Below are 17,962 nucleotides of genomic sequence, written 5' to 3' on the forward strand. Positions count from 1 at the left end.
TTTGAATTCTTTAATTAATTTTAATATTAATATTTAATTTAATTTGATTTTTTTGTTTGTAGTATGAGAAGACGTGAGTCTTACCATCTATGTCTGATCTATTCAAGATGACTACGCCACATCAGACGAGATTTTTGTTGATCCGGCATCCAAGAAACTCTTCAACGCAGTGGCTTCTCGGGTTGAAGAGCGGGAGACGCAATTAACCCAGCAGTCTCTCGATGGATTACCTGTCAAACTGACCACCGAAGAGGTCGACAGGATCTTCGAAGAGGTAAAACTTTATAAATTTATTTAAATAAATTTAAATATTTAATAAAATTTAACTATATTAATATGTTTTTATAGGTGGCTCCTAGAAAGAAGGGACGGATAGTGGGCATAGGTTCTGACGGGATGAAGAGAACTCTCAAATGAGAGCTCGGATGGATAGCCAACAGGATTGTTTAGACTCTCTTGAAGATCTGCTGGACGTGATGGCGATGGGAAACCCAACTATGCAGAGAGCATTAAATGAGAGGCGAGCAGCTCTCGGGATGCCAATACGGAATCCCGAAGATGCCGATCCAGACCATTCTCAACCGAGCACCGCCACCGACTACTTCGATAATATGTAGTAGCTTTTTTATTTGTTTCGTTTTGTATTGTGAATTTAAATATTATGTTATAAATTTCAAATAGTTTTTAAAAATATGTTTTGATTTTCAGATTTCACTTTATATTTAAAATTTTTAAAATTTCGAATATCAAATAATATTTTAATTTTAATTTAATATTAAATGGTAAGAAACGATGTAAATTCGTTGTAAATTTTACATGGAATTTACAACGAAATCCTCGTAACATCGTAGCAAGGTATACATGGAGCTTACATGGGAAGCATTGTAAAATCCTCGTAAATGTTACATAGAGTTATATTGAAATAATACGAGTACTTTACAACGAAGTGTTACGTCTCGTTTACGACGAAATGTTTCCTTCTGTTTTTCGAGGAAAGCTTCCCTCGTAAACGTTACCACGTCTTTACGAAAAAACCTCCGTTATGACGGACGTTTAACAACGAAACGGTTTTCGATGTTAATTCGTCGTAACACCCCTTTCACGACGAATTAACAAGGAATATCTCCCTCGTAAAAAATATGTTTTCTTGTAGTGAACACCTTTGATTTTTTTTTTTAATTTTATAATAAATGTCTCACATACAGTAAATAATATAACAAAAACAATATTAAAATCAAAACTATAAAATTAATGAATATATATACAGTAAAATCAAGTATTTTTTATTTTACAAAATATATTCTAAAATATCTAAAAGCGAACCTTTTGTAAACTGATAGTTCTATAATTAATAAAAATACTATAGTTTCAGCATTATTAGTTTATGAAGTTTTTGCTGTATATGGTTCATTGTTCATTGATTTTTTTAAGTAACTGTAAATTTCTGAAAAGAAAACTGAAATGAAGCTTTGGCTAATCATCATGACATAAATGTATTAGGATGAGAACATTAAAATATATTGAGTCTGTAGTGTTTTGGACTAAATAAAATTACTCAGAAATAAAAATTAACTGAACTTATATGTTTACTATGGTAAATAAACATTTTCCAGAAACAACCGGAGCTTATTAGATTAGATATTTGAGATAATTTACAAAAATAAATCCAAGGATATATGGTTGCGACTTGAGTAGATTTTGCAAATTATTATTACAAAATTTTAAAGGAATTTGAAAGAATTTGAAGGTACTTGAAAATATATTATAACATTTAAAATGATAATTTAATACTCTATAACTATAAGATGTTATTTTACTAGAAAGTGAAATGTAAAAAAAAAAATCAGTTTATAATCCTTTTTCGGATTCACAGAAGGTGATATTTCTTTTCTTTCTTTCTTGACCATGAAGGTGATATTTCTTTTAACATGTTACACATGCTTCATACGCTATATATGAACAACTATTAACTGATTTCTATCTATAAATATGTTTCAAATCTCACCAAATGTGGATCAAAGCTCCTTTTACGTAATATTCATGTCCCAGTTAAATTTCCGATGTGGAAGCTTATATTCTCGCACCCTCTTTCGTGATGATTGTTCTTATAACTATTAATCTCCAATATCTATGATTCAGTCCAGTCAGACTGTCAGACAATTAAGGTCAAGGTCGGTTTAAAATCGATCAGGTTTCTTTTGATGGACCGGATCGATTTCGGTTCAGTTGGACATGGTGTGTTCAGTTTCTGATACCATGTTATCTAGTAGATTTTATTGACTGATATATTTTTTTAATTTTCTAATAAAATAGAGTTTTGAAAAATTTATACAAATGTCTAATTCAATAAAATCTGGTTTTGATCATTTGTGCAAATGCAAATCAATAAGAGAGGACTAGTTTCTACTTTTTAGCCCATTTATTTATTAAAAATATTATATAAATTAACTTTTAATTTATTTTTTCCAAAAAGATTCATTTTTAATTTAATTTAATTTATTTTGACATAGGAAAAATTAATAATTATTACCTATATTTAGGTTCAACAACTTTTGTGTCTAAATTGGAAATAAAAATAATATATTTACTTGCCCAAAAAAGTTAGTATATAGTTGACTACCATCTTGAAACATCACCAATCACCATCATCATACGAGCTGTGTAATTCACTGATTGATCTGTTGAGAGAGTTTCTTCAGGTTCTTAAAGACTTCTTCGCCCAGGGAATTGATAGATTAGGCTCCATGGTTTCGTCGCTGGGAACTGTGGTTTTGAGTAGAGCAGACGAGTCAGATCATCGTTTCGCCAATCTCAGAAGCATCCGGTGGCGTTTAAATCTCGGAGTTATTCTCGCCGAGGGTAGTTAATTTCTTCATAAACCCTAATTCTCAATATATATATTTAAGAAGAACGCCATTTTATTCCAGAGGAATGATTGTTAATGATCATAATAATATATGTTCTTGTCATGTAGATATGCTCTTCTCAGAAGAAGACTTTTAATGGATCCACATATACTCAACGATGACAGAGATCTCCCTACTCTTTTCATCGATAACCCCTTGTCCAAAAATCCAGGTTATCTTATGTTTATGTTTCCTTGGTTTACAAGCATCTCTTCTGTTGATATGTTTTGAATCTGATCTGACTCTGTATCACTAGTTAGCCACGGAACTCGCTTTTTAGTTTATTCACATTTATTGGACATAACCCTGTAAACACATTACAGTTAGGATTTTCAGAGCAAGTCCATCCATTAGAACCTCTAATGTGCTCTTATGATTAAATTAGTAGTTAATATGGTGATTTGAGAAGTTAAGAAACGTTGTTAGTGCAAATAATTTTTTCCTCCTTCAATGGGAAAACCTTATAGGAGTTCTTAAATAATTTTTTTTTAAGTAGAATTATTTAAAATAAAAGCATAGATAAAAAGAATCACAATCCTCAACACCCAAACTTGAAATTCAAAATCTATACAAATGTACTCTCTCTCTTTCCACAATGAAACAAAGCGTTGTGGACAATCTACTCTGGTGTATTTAAGTGTGAAATGGATACTGGTGAAATAGGTTTACCTCAAGTTGAGTGAGCATTTCGATAGTTGCATCAAGATCACCATTGTTGGCCAAGTAAACATCACGGATAGACTCATCTGACAAATCAGAGAATGAAGCCAAAAGGAACTCCATCTCCATCTCCGAATCATCATCCCTCATGTGAGAGCCTGGAAAACTTCCCTTCCCTTGGACTCCATAACCATAGGGTTGGTGCTGAACGTCATGTGTGGCAGCAGCAGCAGCAGCAGGTTTTGCAGAATCAGCTTCTCTTTTGTAGAGTGGTACGTAAGCTGCTGCGTTCGGATTCAATCCTGATCCTCCTGCCTTCACTGCTAATTCAGATACTAAACAAAGAACATAGCAAATTGATTACTCGATTCGTACAGTAAAACAAATAAGGCTTTTGCTGCAAAGTCGAAGCTAGCAAAAAGATTCTCGCTTACACAAGCTTATCACATAATTCCAATCTGAAGCACAATCAAAATTAAAGCCACAAAGAGATCATAGTTACAGAAGATACATAGTCATTGAGTGAGAATATGATCAGCTTCTATTGTTCATCATAACGTCTTAGGCATCAAAACTAATCTACACATGGATTCCGCGAATCAAATCAAGAACAATATGGAAACCTAGTGGAGAATGATAACATGAACATACAAACTATCTAGCCTCTAAGCCATGATCTATCGAACGCAATTCTAGCTATCACATAAACACAGATCGCAGGAATCAAACAGAAACTAAAAAAATATCTTCAGAAAAATATGATATAGCAAACACGAACAGACGTCGTCGTCGTTGCGATCACATCAAAGATCGCCTGTCAACGGAGAAGAAAAAACAAGAGAGAAAACGAGCTTACCAGAACGAAAGAGTCAATCGCGTTGAAGAAGATGGTCCGAGAGGAGAAACGATCGTAGCTGCAGAGATCTACGAACGGCTAAGAAGGTGGGGGAAAGCAAAGGAATCAAACGAATCAGACGAGGAAATCAAACACTCTCGGGAGTGATTGAGATTGGAGGAGATTACCAAGAAGAAGATCGAGATCAGAAGGGAGAGAGAAGATGGAGCGATTGAGATTGGAGGAGGAAGAGAAAAATTGATTTTAGTATGTCGACGATGAAGGAGAGAGACATAAAATGGATTATCCAATACCAAAGAGACAAGTAAGGGGTTTTTACCAGCTCTAAAAATCTCACGTTAAACACTTGTTCTGTGTTTTTATCTCTTTTTTCATTTATTTATTTTTTTTTACTTTTGTTTGGAACCCCTTTTTAGAGCTGCCGATGGAGGTGGTCTGAGACAATATGTTGTGTTCTAAGAATTGGTTTAAACGTTCAAAAACGGTTTAGACGTCCATCTAATCAATAATTCCATATAAAACGCTTAACTAAAGTCTACCCATTATTGAACACTGTATAATTCTAATGTAACGGTCAGCATCCATTTATTTGAATGTCATTAAATTAGTGAATCAAGTTAAATTTCTATACCATTTGTTTTTTTTTTGTTTATCTATTAATTCATTTGTTTCCGCATCCGCTGTAACACCATTTCATCAAAAAACTATTTGAATGAACTCATATATATCGTATGAAGCATGTGTATTCCTAGGTATACTAAATCATGTTAAAAATGAATCCACTCAACATTGCTATATGGCAGATAGCACATGGGGTCAGTTCTTTCGTAACGCCGAGCTGGAAAAAACACTTGACCAAGACTTATCAAGGTTATATCCAGAACACTGGTGTTATTTTCAAGCGCCTGGATGCCAAGGCATGGTAAGACGCATTCTCTTGTTGTGGTGCCTTAAGCATCCTGAGTATGGGTATCGGCAAGGTACATGTCTCTCGCCTTCCTTGCACTGTTACCATGACCTGCAGTATCTTGGTCAATGGTATGTGTCATCAATTTCATTTCTTGCTTTAGTTCTACTACAGAAGTCAAGGCATACGCAAATAAGACACCATTCAGTAGAGCAATCATGATCTATCTGATTAAAACATCTCCAATATATTTTTATTTTTTTCTTTTCAAAATAAAGTTGAATTTTACTCAAATACAATATTTTGGAGTGAACAATAAAGTAATCAATCTAAATAAATGCATTATTCAGAATCTCTTTTTTTTCACTCCATTACGAAATGAAAAATAGATTAAGGTTTTTTCTTGAATAGATTAAGGTTGAAGAAGAAGTTACTCCAAACTTAGTTTAGAATAAAAATGAAGTAGTGTTGGAGATGCTCTTATTGAAAATAATGTAGAAACATGATTTCACGCCATGTGTTCTGATGTATCATCTGCTTATTATTATTTATTTTTTTTCAGGGATGCACGAGCTCTTTGCACCACTCCTTTATGTACTTCATGTTGATATCATGCGTCTTTCTCAAGTGCGTAAAGACTATGAAGATTATTTCACCGACAGGTTTGATAGTTTATCTTTCGAAGAAAAAGACATCAGTTACACTTTTGATTTCAATAAGTTCGTGGACTCTATGGACGATGATGAGATTAGGTCCCAGGGATATTCAAAGAATATAAAAACCCTAGATGAGTGTTTGTACCGAAATCGGTGCAATGCGAGAGGTAGACAGATTTTGACTGTGGGATTAGGAGAAGTCTTCTTGTTGGATTAGAACTAGGTGGAGCCATTTTAAAGAGAGTAAAAAGGGGTTTAATGATTATGGCTGGACCCGGTGAAGGGATGCCTACGTACCCCAAATGGGGATCAAGCCAATCGTAGTTCTACAATGATAGGATCACAAGTGCTTAGATGAAAGCATGTGGAGAGGTGTTTCTCTCTCTAGAAATAGAGAAAGGGTGGAAAAGTGGCTAAAAAGATCCTTCTCAAAGGAAGAGTGAGTCCTTATTTATAGAAGGAAGAGGTTTAGGGTTTCCTAGTCACCTCCTTTTAAATGGACTGAGCCCATTATCTTATAGGCCTTGTTGGGAGCAAAACCCATGTCCAACAGTAAGCCTCCCAGTTCGTGTTGAGATATGAAATTGATCTCTATGAATTCTACGAAGAGGGTTTATAAGAAAATGGACTCAGTGCTTTTACATTTGATGACCCAAGCGAGTAGTACATTTACTAGGCGAGTTGACTGGAAAACTCATGCCTAGGGCACGAGTTGTACTCTTGCTAGGGAAGTTTACTATGAACTCGTCCCTAGAAGCAGTAACTCGGCCAGTAACTCGTGCTTGAGCGAGGGAGAGTAGATGTACTCTTACTAGGTGAGTTGAGTGTAAACTCGTGCCTAAAGAAAGGCAAGTTTACTAAACTCGTGCCTAGATAGAGGCGAGTAGTACTTTTACTAGGCGAGTTGGCTAGTGAACTCATGCCTAGGACGCGAGTTGTACTCTCGCTAGGGGAGTTTACTATGAACTCATCCATAGACGCAGTAACTCGGCCAGTAACTCATGCCCGAAAAAGAGAGAGTAGTTGTACTCTTACTAGGCGAGTTGAGTGTAAACTGTGCTTGGAGAAAGGTAAGTTTATTAAACTCGTGCCTAGACAGAGGCGAGTAGTACTTTTACTTGGGAAGTTGGCTAGTGAACTCATGCCTACGCGAGTTGTACTCTCGCTAGGGGAGTTTACTATGAACTCGTCCCTAGAAGCAGTAACTCGGCCAGTAACTCATGCCCGAAAAGAGAGTTTTCCGACCTAATGCCTAGGAGCCGTATCTCGGCGAGTAACTCATGCCTAGTGAAGCTGAGTTTACCGAACTTATGCCTAGTGAAAGGCGAGGTGAATCTAAACTTGTGCCCGATACAAAGCGAATTAAACATAAACTCATGTCTACTAAGAGGTGAGTTGAGTGTAAACCCATGTCTAGTAAAAGACTGGTTTACTGAACTTATTCTTAGTGATAGATGAGTTTATGTCGAATTCATGCCTAGTAAAAGGCAAGTTTATTGTAAACTCACGCCGAAAATAGGACAAGTTGTACTCGTGCCTCGACGTACATACCCAGGCAAAAGCGGAAATGCAATAAATATATTTTTTGACGAGTAAAAATGACAAGCAACGGACGTACCTTGTCGTTTACTCGCGACGAGTAAAAGTGACAAGCAACGGATGCAAGTGTCATCATTTACAAGCTATTGAATTGGAGACGACGCTCGACGAGTTTGACTTTGAGACGTGATGATCTTGTCTTTTTCTCCAGCTCAAATGACTATTTGGTACGCTCCATTACTCGGCAGTCATGATGTGATATGATCAACACATCATTTCTTGTTGCCGAGAAAAATAGTTAGATCACAATTCGACGGGATGGCGAGAAAGTGACCCGAGCTTGTCCGGCATGAGTTGGAGCAGAGTTTGTACTCGCTTGGTGGAGAGCTTTAAGACGTCGTCTCCGTTGGGCGTTTACCGTTTAGTCGGCACAAGCATTCTGTCGATGACAATATGCTTATAAGGATCGTGCATGAGCTGAAGACCAGTGTGGTGAATTCAACACAAAAGCTTTGTGGAGAGCTGAGATGCTGTGACGAGCAAATTGATGAGAGTGAAGCTTCGAAATATACGCTCGAGCATTCTTGTCTCATGTTTCTTTCTTGGAGACGTCTCTTTAGTGAATCTGGTATATGGGCCATGATAAACAATGTACGGCCATGTAGACTTCACTCGGCCATTTTGAAAGACACTTGCCGAAGAAGCATTAATAAAATAAGAATTCTCCATGTGTCCCACTTTAGTGGCGACCAAGTTTCCCAGTTTGGTCTTCTCCTTCTTCGCTTTCTTGTAAATGAAGTCAACTGTGGCTTGAATTTATAGTGATTCAAGATCATGGAGATGTGCGGTGCAGTCTGTGGCCGGCCATTGCGAAGTCGGCAAAAAGGGTTTTGAGTGATGACTGCTCCGAATGATTTTGTCGTCGAGACCAAATGGCGAGTAGTCGAGTGTCTCGAGACGATTGCGGCGACGAGTAACGGAGCTTGAAGTTGGCGGCGAGCGACAGAGCTCATTCAGACTTGATCTCGAGGAAAGGCTTGACGAGGAGACGTCTTTGTAATCCATGGTTGAGGAGAACTTTGTGCGACGAGCCGATGAATTTCCTGCGACAGATAGAAAGATGATGACCGCCGAGGGATGAACGATTTCTCATCCTGACTGCTGCTGAGAACGGAACTTCGCTGTTGATGTGTGAACTTTTGGTCGGCAAAGGCTTTTAGTCGGTGGCGGCGGCGAGAGACAGATCTGGTATCGGCTTGATCTCGAGGAGAGTCTTGACGATGAGATGTCTCTGTAACTCTTTTGAAACGTGTGCTGTGTTGCGAGAGCCATGATATATCATGAATTCGCGATCTCAAATCAAACCGCTGAGTCGACGGAGCGAGAGTTGTGACGACAGTGACGGAGCTGGGAATTGGCGACACTCTTTTGAGCAGTGACAAGTGATGAAGCTAGAGGTCAAGCCTGGTGCCGAGCATCAACTGTTCCGAGTAAAGCACGTGACGGAGGTGACGTTGGCTAGGCTGCTTCTCGGCATTGAATCGTTGTGATTGCTCCCAAGCCGACTACCGGTAAAGTGAGACGACGAACTTTTCTTTGGCGAGCTGGTGAGCTTTAGGCGACGAAACGATGAGCTTTGGAGATATCGTTACCGTTGGGATTAGCTTTTAGTCGTCATAAGATTTTGTTTGGCAAGAGGTTTTAGTCGGCAGGAGCTCTAGTCGGTGACAATCTGCTTGGGAGCGTACATAAGCTCAAGATTGGCGTCATGAAAACGACACAAAAGCTTTGTGAAGGGCTTGGTGTGTAGGCGCTGCGTTGGAGTAACAGCATGAGCTTGAGCCGAGTAACTTAATAAGCTCGAGCTTAAACTATTGTTCGGCACGAGTTCGAGCAGAGTTTATACTCGCTTGGTGTCGGTGGAGAGTTTGAAGGCGTATACCATTCTGACTCTGACGGATGACGGGATGAGACGAGATGAACTTCGAACTGAGTCGCGTGAGAAGAGCTTTAAGCTCTTGAGGAGCTTGTTCTGGTCGCGGCGTGCTCGTCGGGAGAGCTTTAAGTCGGCAAGACCATCACGACTTGAATCTGAACGGATTTTAAGGCGTCTCGTCTCCGTTGTTCTCTCAAGACCATCAGCAAGTTCTTTTCCTCGTCGCATTCATGCGATAGGTTGCTGAGACATCACAAGCTCTGTTTCATTTTTTAAGAAACAGAGTTCAGGTTAGCAACGAGACGCCATTGTTGGAGTTGACGGTCTTGTTTCAGCCATGACGAGTAAAGCGCGAGACTGTCGTTCGGTGTTGAACCGCTGCATCTCGGGTGTCTTTCTTGAAGAAAAGAAAAAGACCCGTTAGAGAGCTTTAAGTCGTCAAGGCCATGACGACTTGTTGAGCTTATTGAGCTTGCTATGACGAGAGAGGCGGAGAAGCTGGTGCTGAGCGAGTGCTTGTAATATCACGCTTTGATGGCCTTCATGGTGTATTGGGCTCGATGTGGGCCTCTTCTTGTTAAAAGATTGGCCGATAATGGTAGGACCATAGAGATTTCAAGAATCAAAATCCTCGATATAATGATTTGAACGCCATGGAACGAGTAAAAACATTTTATAAGCCTTGGTTTGCTACCGAGTAAATGAAATATGGTAGGTCCCAGCACTTTTTTTTTTTTTGGGCGACAAACGGACAAGCGACGACAGAACGGTCATGCGACGACAGAACGGTCAAAGTGACAACCAAACTGTCCAGTGACGACCAAACGGTCGAGTGACGACCAAACGGACTCCGAGTTCAATTTTTTTCGAAGATACTTCCCCATGCCCCACGGTGGGCGCCAATCGTAGTTCTACAATGATAGAATCACAAGTGCTTAGATGAAAGCATGTGGAGAGGTGTTTCTCTCTCTAGAAATAGAGAAAGGGTGGAAAAGTGGCTAAAAAGATTCTTCTCAAAGGAAGAGTGAGTCCTTATTTATAGAAGGAAGAGGTCTAGGGTTTCCTAGTCACCTCCTTTTAAATGGACTAAGCCCATTATCTTATAGGCATTGTTGGGGGCAAAGCTCATGTCCAACAATGAGCTTGATCATGAAGTCCAGTCCATTGTGATGTTGCGTGACTCTTACGGAGCAGAAGGTGAACTTGGGAGTGTCTTGTCTGAAATGCACTCATGAGTGGGACCAATCGTTGTGTCGCCATGGCTAGCTTTTTTGGTTACTCTCCAGCCAAAGGATCTCACACCCGGTTACCTTCAGTTCTTGAAGCGTGTACTGCATTTTATCGTCTCTTGGCTGTTGTTGACTCATCTCTGCACAGCCATCTAGTTGAACTTGGTGTTGAAACTCAATACTTTGGTCTTCGTTGGTTGAGAGTTTTGTTTGGAAGAGAGTTTTCGCTTCAGGGTCTCTTGTTAGTGTGGGATGAGATCTTCTTAGCTGATAACAGTACAAAAACGTTTACATATGATGATGAGCATAACGGAAACAACATGTTTAAGGTCTTTGATTCTCCTCGTGGAGCCTTACTCTCAGGAATGGCTGTTTCAATGATATTGTACTTAAGATCTTCATTGCTTTCTTCTGAGAATGCAACATGCTGTCTACAGAGACTATTGAATTTTCCTGAGGAGATTGACCTCGACAAAATTATACAGAAGAAGTGGTTACAAGGTTTTGTTTGGATGTTGATGTGAGATCAGCTCTGTCAAGTTCTGTTCCTGCAAGAACTAAAAGTGTTCCATCTGGCTCAACCTCTCCTTTGTTTTTAACACCTGAAAGCTATTGGGAGGAGAAGTGGAGGCTGTTGCGAAAAGCCGAGGAAGAAGAAAGGCAAAGGAGTCCTTTTACACAGAAGAAAAAGAGGTGGTTGAAGGTGACTAAACTTATCCGAGCAGTGACTGATCTATCACGTTTTAGGAGACGAACTGTTCTTGAAGGTATCTCTCAGAAGATCATTTCTAACGAAGAAGCTACTGAATGTCCTGTGACTGTAAGCAAGGAGAAGAGTCCTACTCAAGAAACTGAGGAAGGCAGTATGGGTTTTCACACTGTAGATGAAGAGAGTGTAACAAGTGGTGAGGAGAGTTCATCTGTCTACTCAGACCCAACTAGTCTTGTCAGAGATTCAAACTACCTTGAAAACGATTCAGATAGCAGTACTGCCTCAAATTCGTCTCCTGGGGAAAACCATAATAGCGAAGATTCACTAAGGGCAGAGAACTCACATGTCTCCTTAGAACCAACCAGTCCTGAATGAAGCCAGAGATTATAGTACAAGTTCAGATCAACAAACATGTGTGTAGATGTAGAAGCCGGATAACCGGACTGAAATAAACGATATAATAAAAGCGATATGTTAAGGAAATAAACGATTGTAAAGAGCAAATACAAGAACGATAAGAAATCGTATTCGCAAATGAACATGGAGTCAAGATATAATATTTTTCCTTAACTCTAAATATTCGCTCCGTTAGTGAGACGGAACTGTACGAATACCGAGTCCCAGGATAAAACCATGGCAGACGAATCACGCTTCACTCATGATCGCCCTATCGAACTGTAAACTCTACGAAACACTCTCGGATTTAAGACTTACGCTAAGGGATTTTTGCTGTTGGTTTCGATACGAAAATTAATCAATAATGAAGAAGAGGAGACGGGTATGTAAAGAAGAAATGAGAGTTCGAATTTCGTAACTGGCGGAGCACGTTAGCAAAATCTCTGAAATCTCGGGAGTGGAGAGTTGAGAAACTTTCTCCGCAAGATTTTCTCCTGTTTGACTCGTTCTGATCTTTTTCGAATAGATAAACATCATGTTGTTTTAAGACGAACTACATGTCATTTAAACGCAAACATCATGTTGTTTTTTGAGTATTAAATGGGTAAAAACGTTGAGCTTAACTTGGTCCAAAAAGAAACTTATTGGGCTACCCAAGACCCGAACCGAGCCAGCCAGACGGCGGCGGCGGCGTGCACGTGGGGAGCGTTCCTCTCTCTCCAAGCCGTTTAACACCTCATAGCACAAGACCATATTTAAACTGCTTTATGATTCTTTTGTTCCCCGATGTGGGACAATTTCCCCTTCCTCATGACTAATATTGGTGTGACAACCCGCCCCGTGGGAACTACCTGTCCCGTGGGCTCCAGGCTCATAGCGCTGCAGCGCACCGACCCCAACTCCTCCATTATGAGTTCTCTCTAACTCCATAATTAGGTTGTTGGTGAGCCTCGAACCCAGGACCTCACCCTTTAACAGCATTCCCAGAGGACAAGCTGTCACCAATTGATCTGGTGATTGGTGACAGCTTGTCCTGTGGGAATGCTGTTAAAGGGTGAGGTCCTGGGTTCGAGGCTCACCAACAACCTAATTATAGAGTTAGAGAGAACTCATAATGGAGGGGTTGGGGTCGGTGCGCTGCAGCGCTGTGAGCCTGGGGCCCACGGGACAGGTAGTTCCCACGGGGCGGGTTGTCACAATTGGGCTTTATGATATAAGCCTTAAGTCATTTATTTTTCACCTTAATAATCAAAGTCATTGGGCTTTTATTGTTCCAACAATCCCCCACATGAGCAGAAATGACTCTTCTAAATATATGCAGACTAAATGCAGATTCGATAGACTCTAAAAACTAAACTTATTCTACTCCTGACTAAACTAGACAGACTTATCGAGAGTGTTTGCGAAAAAATTCACTGTGTTTGAGTTGGTGACATTTTTAAACCTTGAACTACTCATAGTTAATATCTATCGGGTTTACTTTACCAGAAGGTGAACATGATGTCTTGAACCAACCAGTGTTTTATGTAAACCGAGACAACAGGCATAACGCAGCTTCATTTTCTCATAGAACTTAGTTCTCTATTGTGTTCATTGTGGCCATGAACTATTCATGGTTTTCATGAGTGAACTTAGAGAATATAGCCTTGCATTCATTCTCCTAGAAATGGCCCCATTTCACAATCATTAAGTGATTGACCATGAAAAGTATTGAGTAATACTCTGCTTTAAAAGCTATGGAATCATTAAAAGCTTATGCTTATCCTTCTCACATTTGTTAGCACTTTTATCATCTTAGGAGCTGGGAAGAGACTACTTTGTCTCAAGTGCTTTGGTTAGATTCTGTTTGATTTTGTTTTCCCTTTGAACCTACGTCTTGGGATATCCAGTCATGATAGGTAGGGTTGCAATCAAACATCTTCATTCGGTATAGGCTTTAAACCCATTCCTTTTGATGATTTCGCAACAACATCTCGTGGAAAACCTTTAGTACATGGATCCACTAGGTTGTCAGCCGATTTGATGTAATCTATTGTGATTACACCAGTTGAGATAAGTTGTCTAATGGTTTTATGTCGTCTTCTGATGTAACGAGATTTACCATTGTAGAGATTACTCTGAGCCCGAGCTATAGCTGATTGACTATCACAATGTATGCGTATAGCTGGCACAGGTTTCTTCCACATAGGAATATCTTCCAAAAAAATTCTAAGCCATTCAGCTTCTTCTGCTGCTTTGTCTAAGGCTATGAACTCAGATTCCATGGTAGATCTGGCTAACATTGTTTGTTTGGTAGATTTCCATGATATTGCTGCTTCTCCTAGTGTAAAGACATATCCACTTGTGGATTTTGAGTTTTTAGAATTTGATATCCAGTTAGCATCACTTTATCCTTTTAAAACTGCTGGTTCTTTACCATAATGAAGCCCAAAATCTTTGGTATAGTGCAAGTAATTAAGTACTCTCGTTATAACTTTCCAGTGTGTATGACTTGTATTACTTGTATATCGACTAAGTACGTTTACTGCATGCGCTAGATCTGGTCTCGTACAATTAGTCAAGTACATGAGACTTCCGTTCACACGTGCATACTCGTTTTGTGAAACCGCTTCACCTGAATTCTTTGTCAAGTGCATTTGGGGATCTAACGGAGTTTTTGTCGTACCTTTAGAGTAATTTTTAAATCTCTCTAATATTGTTTGAGCATAATGAGATTGGGTTAAGGTAATTCCATTTGAATTTCTTGTGACTTTAACCCCGAGAATTACATCTGCTAATCCCAAGTCTTTCATCCCAAATGTCCCTTTGAGCATGTTCTTTGTTTGATTGATAATGTCTTTATTGATTCCAATAATGAGCATATCATCTATATATAGACATAGCAAAACATACGCATTTTTGGTTGTTTTGTAGTATATGCATTTGTCACATTCATTTATTTTGAAACCATTTGACATCATTGTATTGTCAAATTTTTCGTGCCATTGTTTAGGAGCTTGTTTAAGCCCATAAAGTGACTTTACAAGTCGGCATACTTTGTCTTCCTGTCCGGGAACGACAAAACCTTCAAGTTGTTTCATGTAAATTTTCTCTTCTAAATCACCATTTAAAAAAGCGGTTTTTACATCCATTTGATGGATTTCTAGGTCTCTTAAGGCTGTGACTGCTATCATCAGTCTATTTGATGTTATTCTCGTTACTGGAGAATATGTATCAAAATAGTCAAAGCCTTCCTTTTGTCGGAATCCTTGAATTACAAGCCTAGATTTGTATTTTCCACCAGGTTTTCGTGTCATTATCCATCTACTTCCTAATGCTTTGCAGCCAGGTGGTAAATATGTTATGTACCATGTATAATTTTACATGATGGAATCAAATTCACTTCTGACAGCTTCATTCCAAAATGGAGCTTCTGGTGAAGCCATGGCTTCTGCCAAAGTTTTTGCAACATTTTCTACTAAAAATGCCAATAAGAAATCTTCACCAAAAGATTTTTCCTTTCGAGCTCTTTTGCTCCTTCGAGGTTCTTTTTTTTCTTCATTTTCTGAAATATCATTTATAAAAATTTCGACGTTTGTCTCAGTTCCTGAGTTTTTGTCATTGTCTCTTTCTTCTCGAGTTCGTTTTGAACCTTGTTTTTCCTTATATGGAAAAATATTTTCGAAGAAAGATGCATTTCTTGATTCCATGACTGTATTTTTATGAATGTCTGATATTGCAGATTTATGTACCAGAAATCTATAAGCATTATTGTTATGTGCATATCCGATGAAGATGCAATCCACTGTTTTAGGTCCAATAGTGACCTTCTTTGGTAGCGGTACCGCAACTTTTGCCAAGCACCCCCACACTTTGAGGTATTTATACGAAGGTAAATTACCTTTCCATAATTCATATGGAGTTTTCCCAGTTACTTTGTGTGGAATTTTGTTGAGGATATAATTAGTGGTAAGCAATGCTTCCCCCCCACATGAGTTGGGGTAACCTAGATTCCGGCAACATTGCATTCATCATCTCTTTTAAAGTTCGATTTTTGCGTTCAACAACTCCATTAGATTCTGGTGAGTAGTTTAATGGATTATTCCATGTTCTTTACCAAATGCATTAAATGGACCATCATACTCACCTCCTCTGTCGCTTCTAACTACTTTAATAGTTGTTTTAAGCTGATATTCGACCTCGAGTTTAAATTCTTTGAATTTTTCTAAGGTTTCATCTTTGCTATGTAACAAATATACATAACAATATTTTGTGTAGTCATCTATGAAGGTCACAAAGTACATTTTCCCACCTCTAGTTTGTATGTATTTTAAATCACATAAATCGGTGTGAATTAAATCAAGAGGTTTGTTAGTTCTTTCAACACGAGGTGATGGCGTTTTTGTGAGCTTAGCATGTACGCATACTTCACATTTTTCTTTACTTATTTTGCATTTAAGAATTAGAGTTAAATTCATTAATCTTTGTATAGATTTGTAGTTTACATGGCATAATCTTTCATGCCATGTATTAAAAGACTCAACCAAATAAGCAACTGGATTATTATTCATTGAAACATTTGGAGCTACAACTTTCGGAGAGACTGTCATTACATTCATCTTGACAAGTCCATCCTTAACATACCCCTTTCCCAAATACATCCCATTCTTCTTAATCACGAGCTTGTCCGCCTCAAGACTTGTGGCGAATCCATTCTTGCTCAGCAAGGTTTCCGAGACCAAGTTCTTCCTCATGTCAGGCACATGCTTCACATTCGTCAGAGTGACTTCACGTCCAGATGTCATCTTCAAAACCACATTGCCACGGCCTTCAATCTTGGAGACTGCAGTGTTTCCCATGAACAGCTTCTCCTAAGTCTTGCTTTTCTGATAAGTGCTGAACATCGCCCTATCAGTGCAAATGTGGGTGGTCGCTCCAGTGTCATACCACCATTCCTTGGGGTTGCTGCCTTCAATCATGTTGATCTCAGTCACCATTGCAACGACATCCTCCTCAGTGAGATTCGCTTGATGCTTCTCATCTCTGATCTTGCTGCGACACTCAGCAGTCTTTGTAGGATAATTCCAAGCTTGTGGAAACTTAACATATTATTAGATGTTTAATATGTTAAGATAAACACAATAAGGAAACCTAGAAATAGGAAAATGAAGTTTCTATTTAGGTAAGATTTGTGTTTTCCATATCCCACATGTTAAAGGGAATTGTCTTTCATATAAATATAGGTCTAATGGAGATGTGTTCCATAAGATCTAAGAGAAACATATTGAGAGCTTTAGTTTTGAGTGTTGGATAATTCCAAGCTTGTGGAAACTTAACATATTATTAGATGTTTAATATGTTAAAATAAACACAATAAGGAAACCTAGAAATAGGAAAAGGAAGTTTCTATTTAGGTTATGTTTGTGTTTTCCATATCCCACATGTTAAAGGGAATTGTCTTTCATATAAATATAGGTCTAATGGAGAGGTGTTCCATATGATCTAAGTGAAACATATTGAGAGCTTTAGTTTTGAGTAGTTTCTAAAGCTAATAAGAAAAGTTGTTCTTATAACTATTTGTGTTTCTAAGAGATCTGAATTGGTATCAGAGCCTCAGGTTGGAGACTCGATCTAAGCTTAAGTTGTAGCTTAAGATCCTGGTGCTTGTGAACAAGAGATCGCGTAAGCAAGATGGCGGACGTTACTAGGGCTCCACACACAAAGGACTTTGGATCTACATCCATCCATTGTCTGATGTTGTCATCAACAAACTACCAGGTTTGGTCGATGAGGAGGAAGGAGATGATCGTCGGAATGCAGAGTGTTACACACGAAGAAGGCGTGTGTAACGCATGTCTAGCAGAGAAGCAGATTAGACACTCATTACCGAGTGTAACACACGGAGAAGCCGTGTGTGACACATGTTTCGCAGGGAAGCAAATCAGAGACTCATTCCCGACTAAGGCCATGGTTTGTACATTAAAGCCATTGGGATTATTGCTTGGATATTTGTGTGGACGAATCGCACCACCAACGCTAGCAAATCATCGTGAGGCATTCTATCGGCTCAAAAGATTTCACACCGATAGAGGAGGAGAGTTTGCCTCAGCTGTGTTCAAACTCAGTTGCACCGATAGAGGAGGAGAGGTTGTCTCAGCTATGTTCAATCTAGGATGCACCGATAGA

At 38.9% G+C, this 17,962-nt stretch overlaps 1 protein-coding gene and 1 pseudogene across 1 annotated transcript; one reads left to right on the plus strand and one right to left on the minus strand.

Annotated features, from left to right (window-relative positions):
• The first annotated feature begins 413 nt into the window (after positions 1–413).
• Positions 414–13,183, plus strand: LOC106393880 (annotated as a pseudogene).
• Positions 3,371–4,965, minus strand: LOC106391063 (polyadenylate-binding protein-interacting protein 6-like). The gene is made up of 2 exons (XM_022707209.2): positions 4,962–4,965; positions 3,371–3,901 (listed from the first exon to the last, which is right to left on the minus strand). The coding sequence occupies exons 1-2, from the start codon at positions 4,963–4,965 to the stop codon at positions 3,540–3,542; spliced, it is 366 nt and encodes a 121-aa protein (XP_022562930.1). The 3' UTR covers positions 3,371–3,539.
• Positions 13,184–17,962: the final 4,779 nt, after the last annotated feature.

Source organism: Brassica napus, chromosome C7, assembly GCF_020379485.1.
Source record: "Brassica napus cultivar Da-Ae chromosome C7, Da-Ae, whole genome shotgun sequence".
NCBI lineage: Eukaryota > Viridiplantae > Streptophyta > Magnoliopsida > Brassicales > Brassicaceae > Brassica > Brassica napus.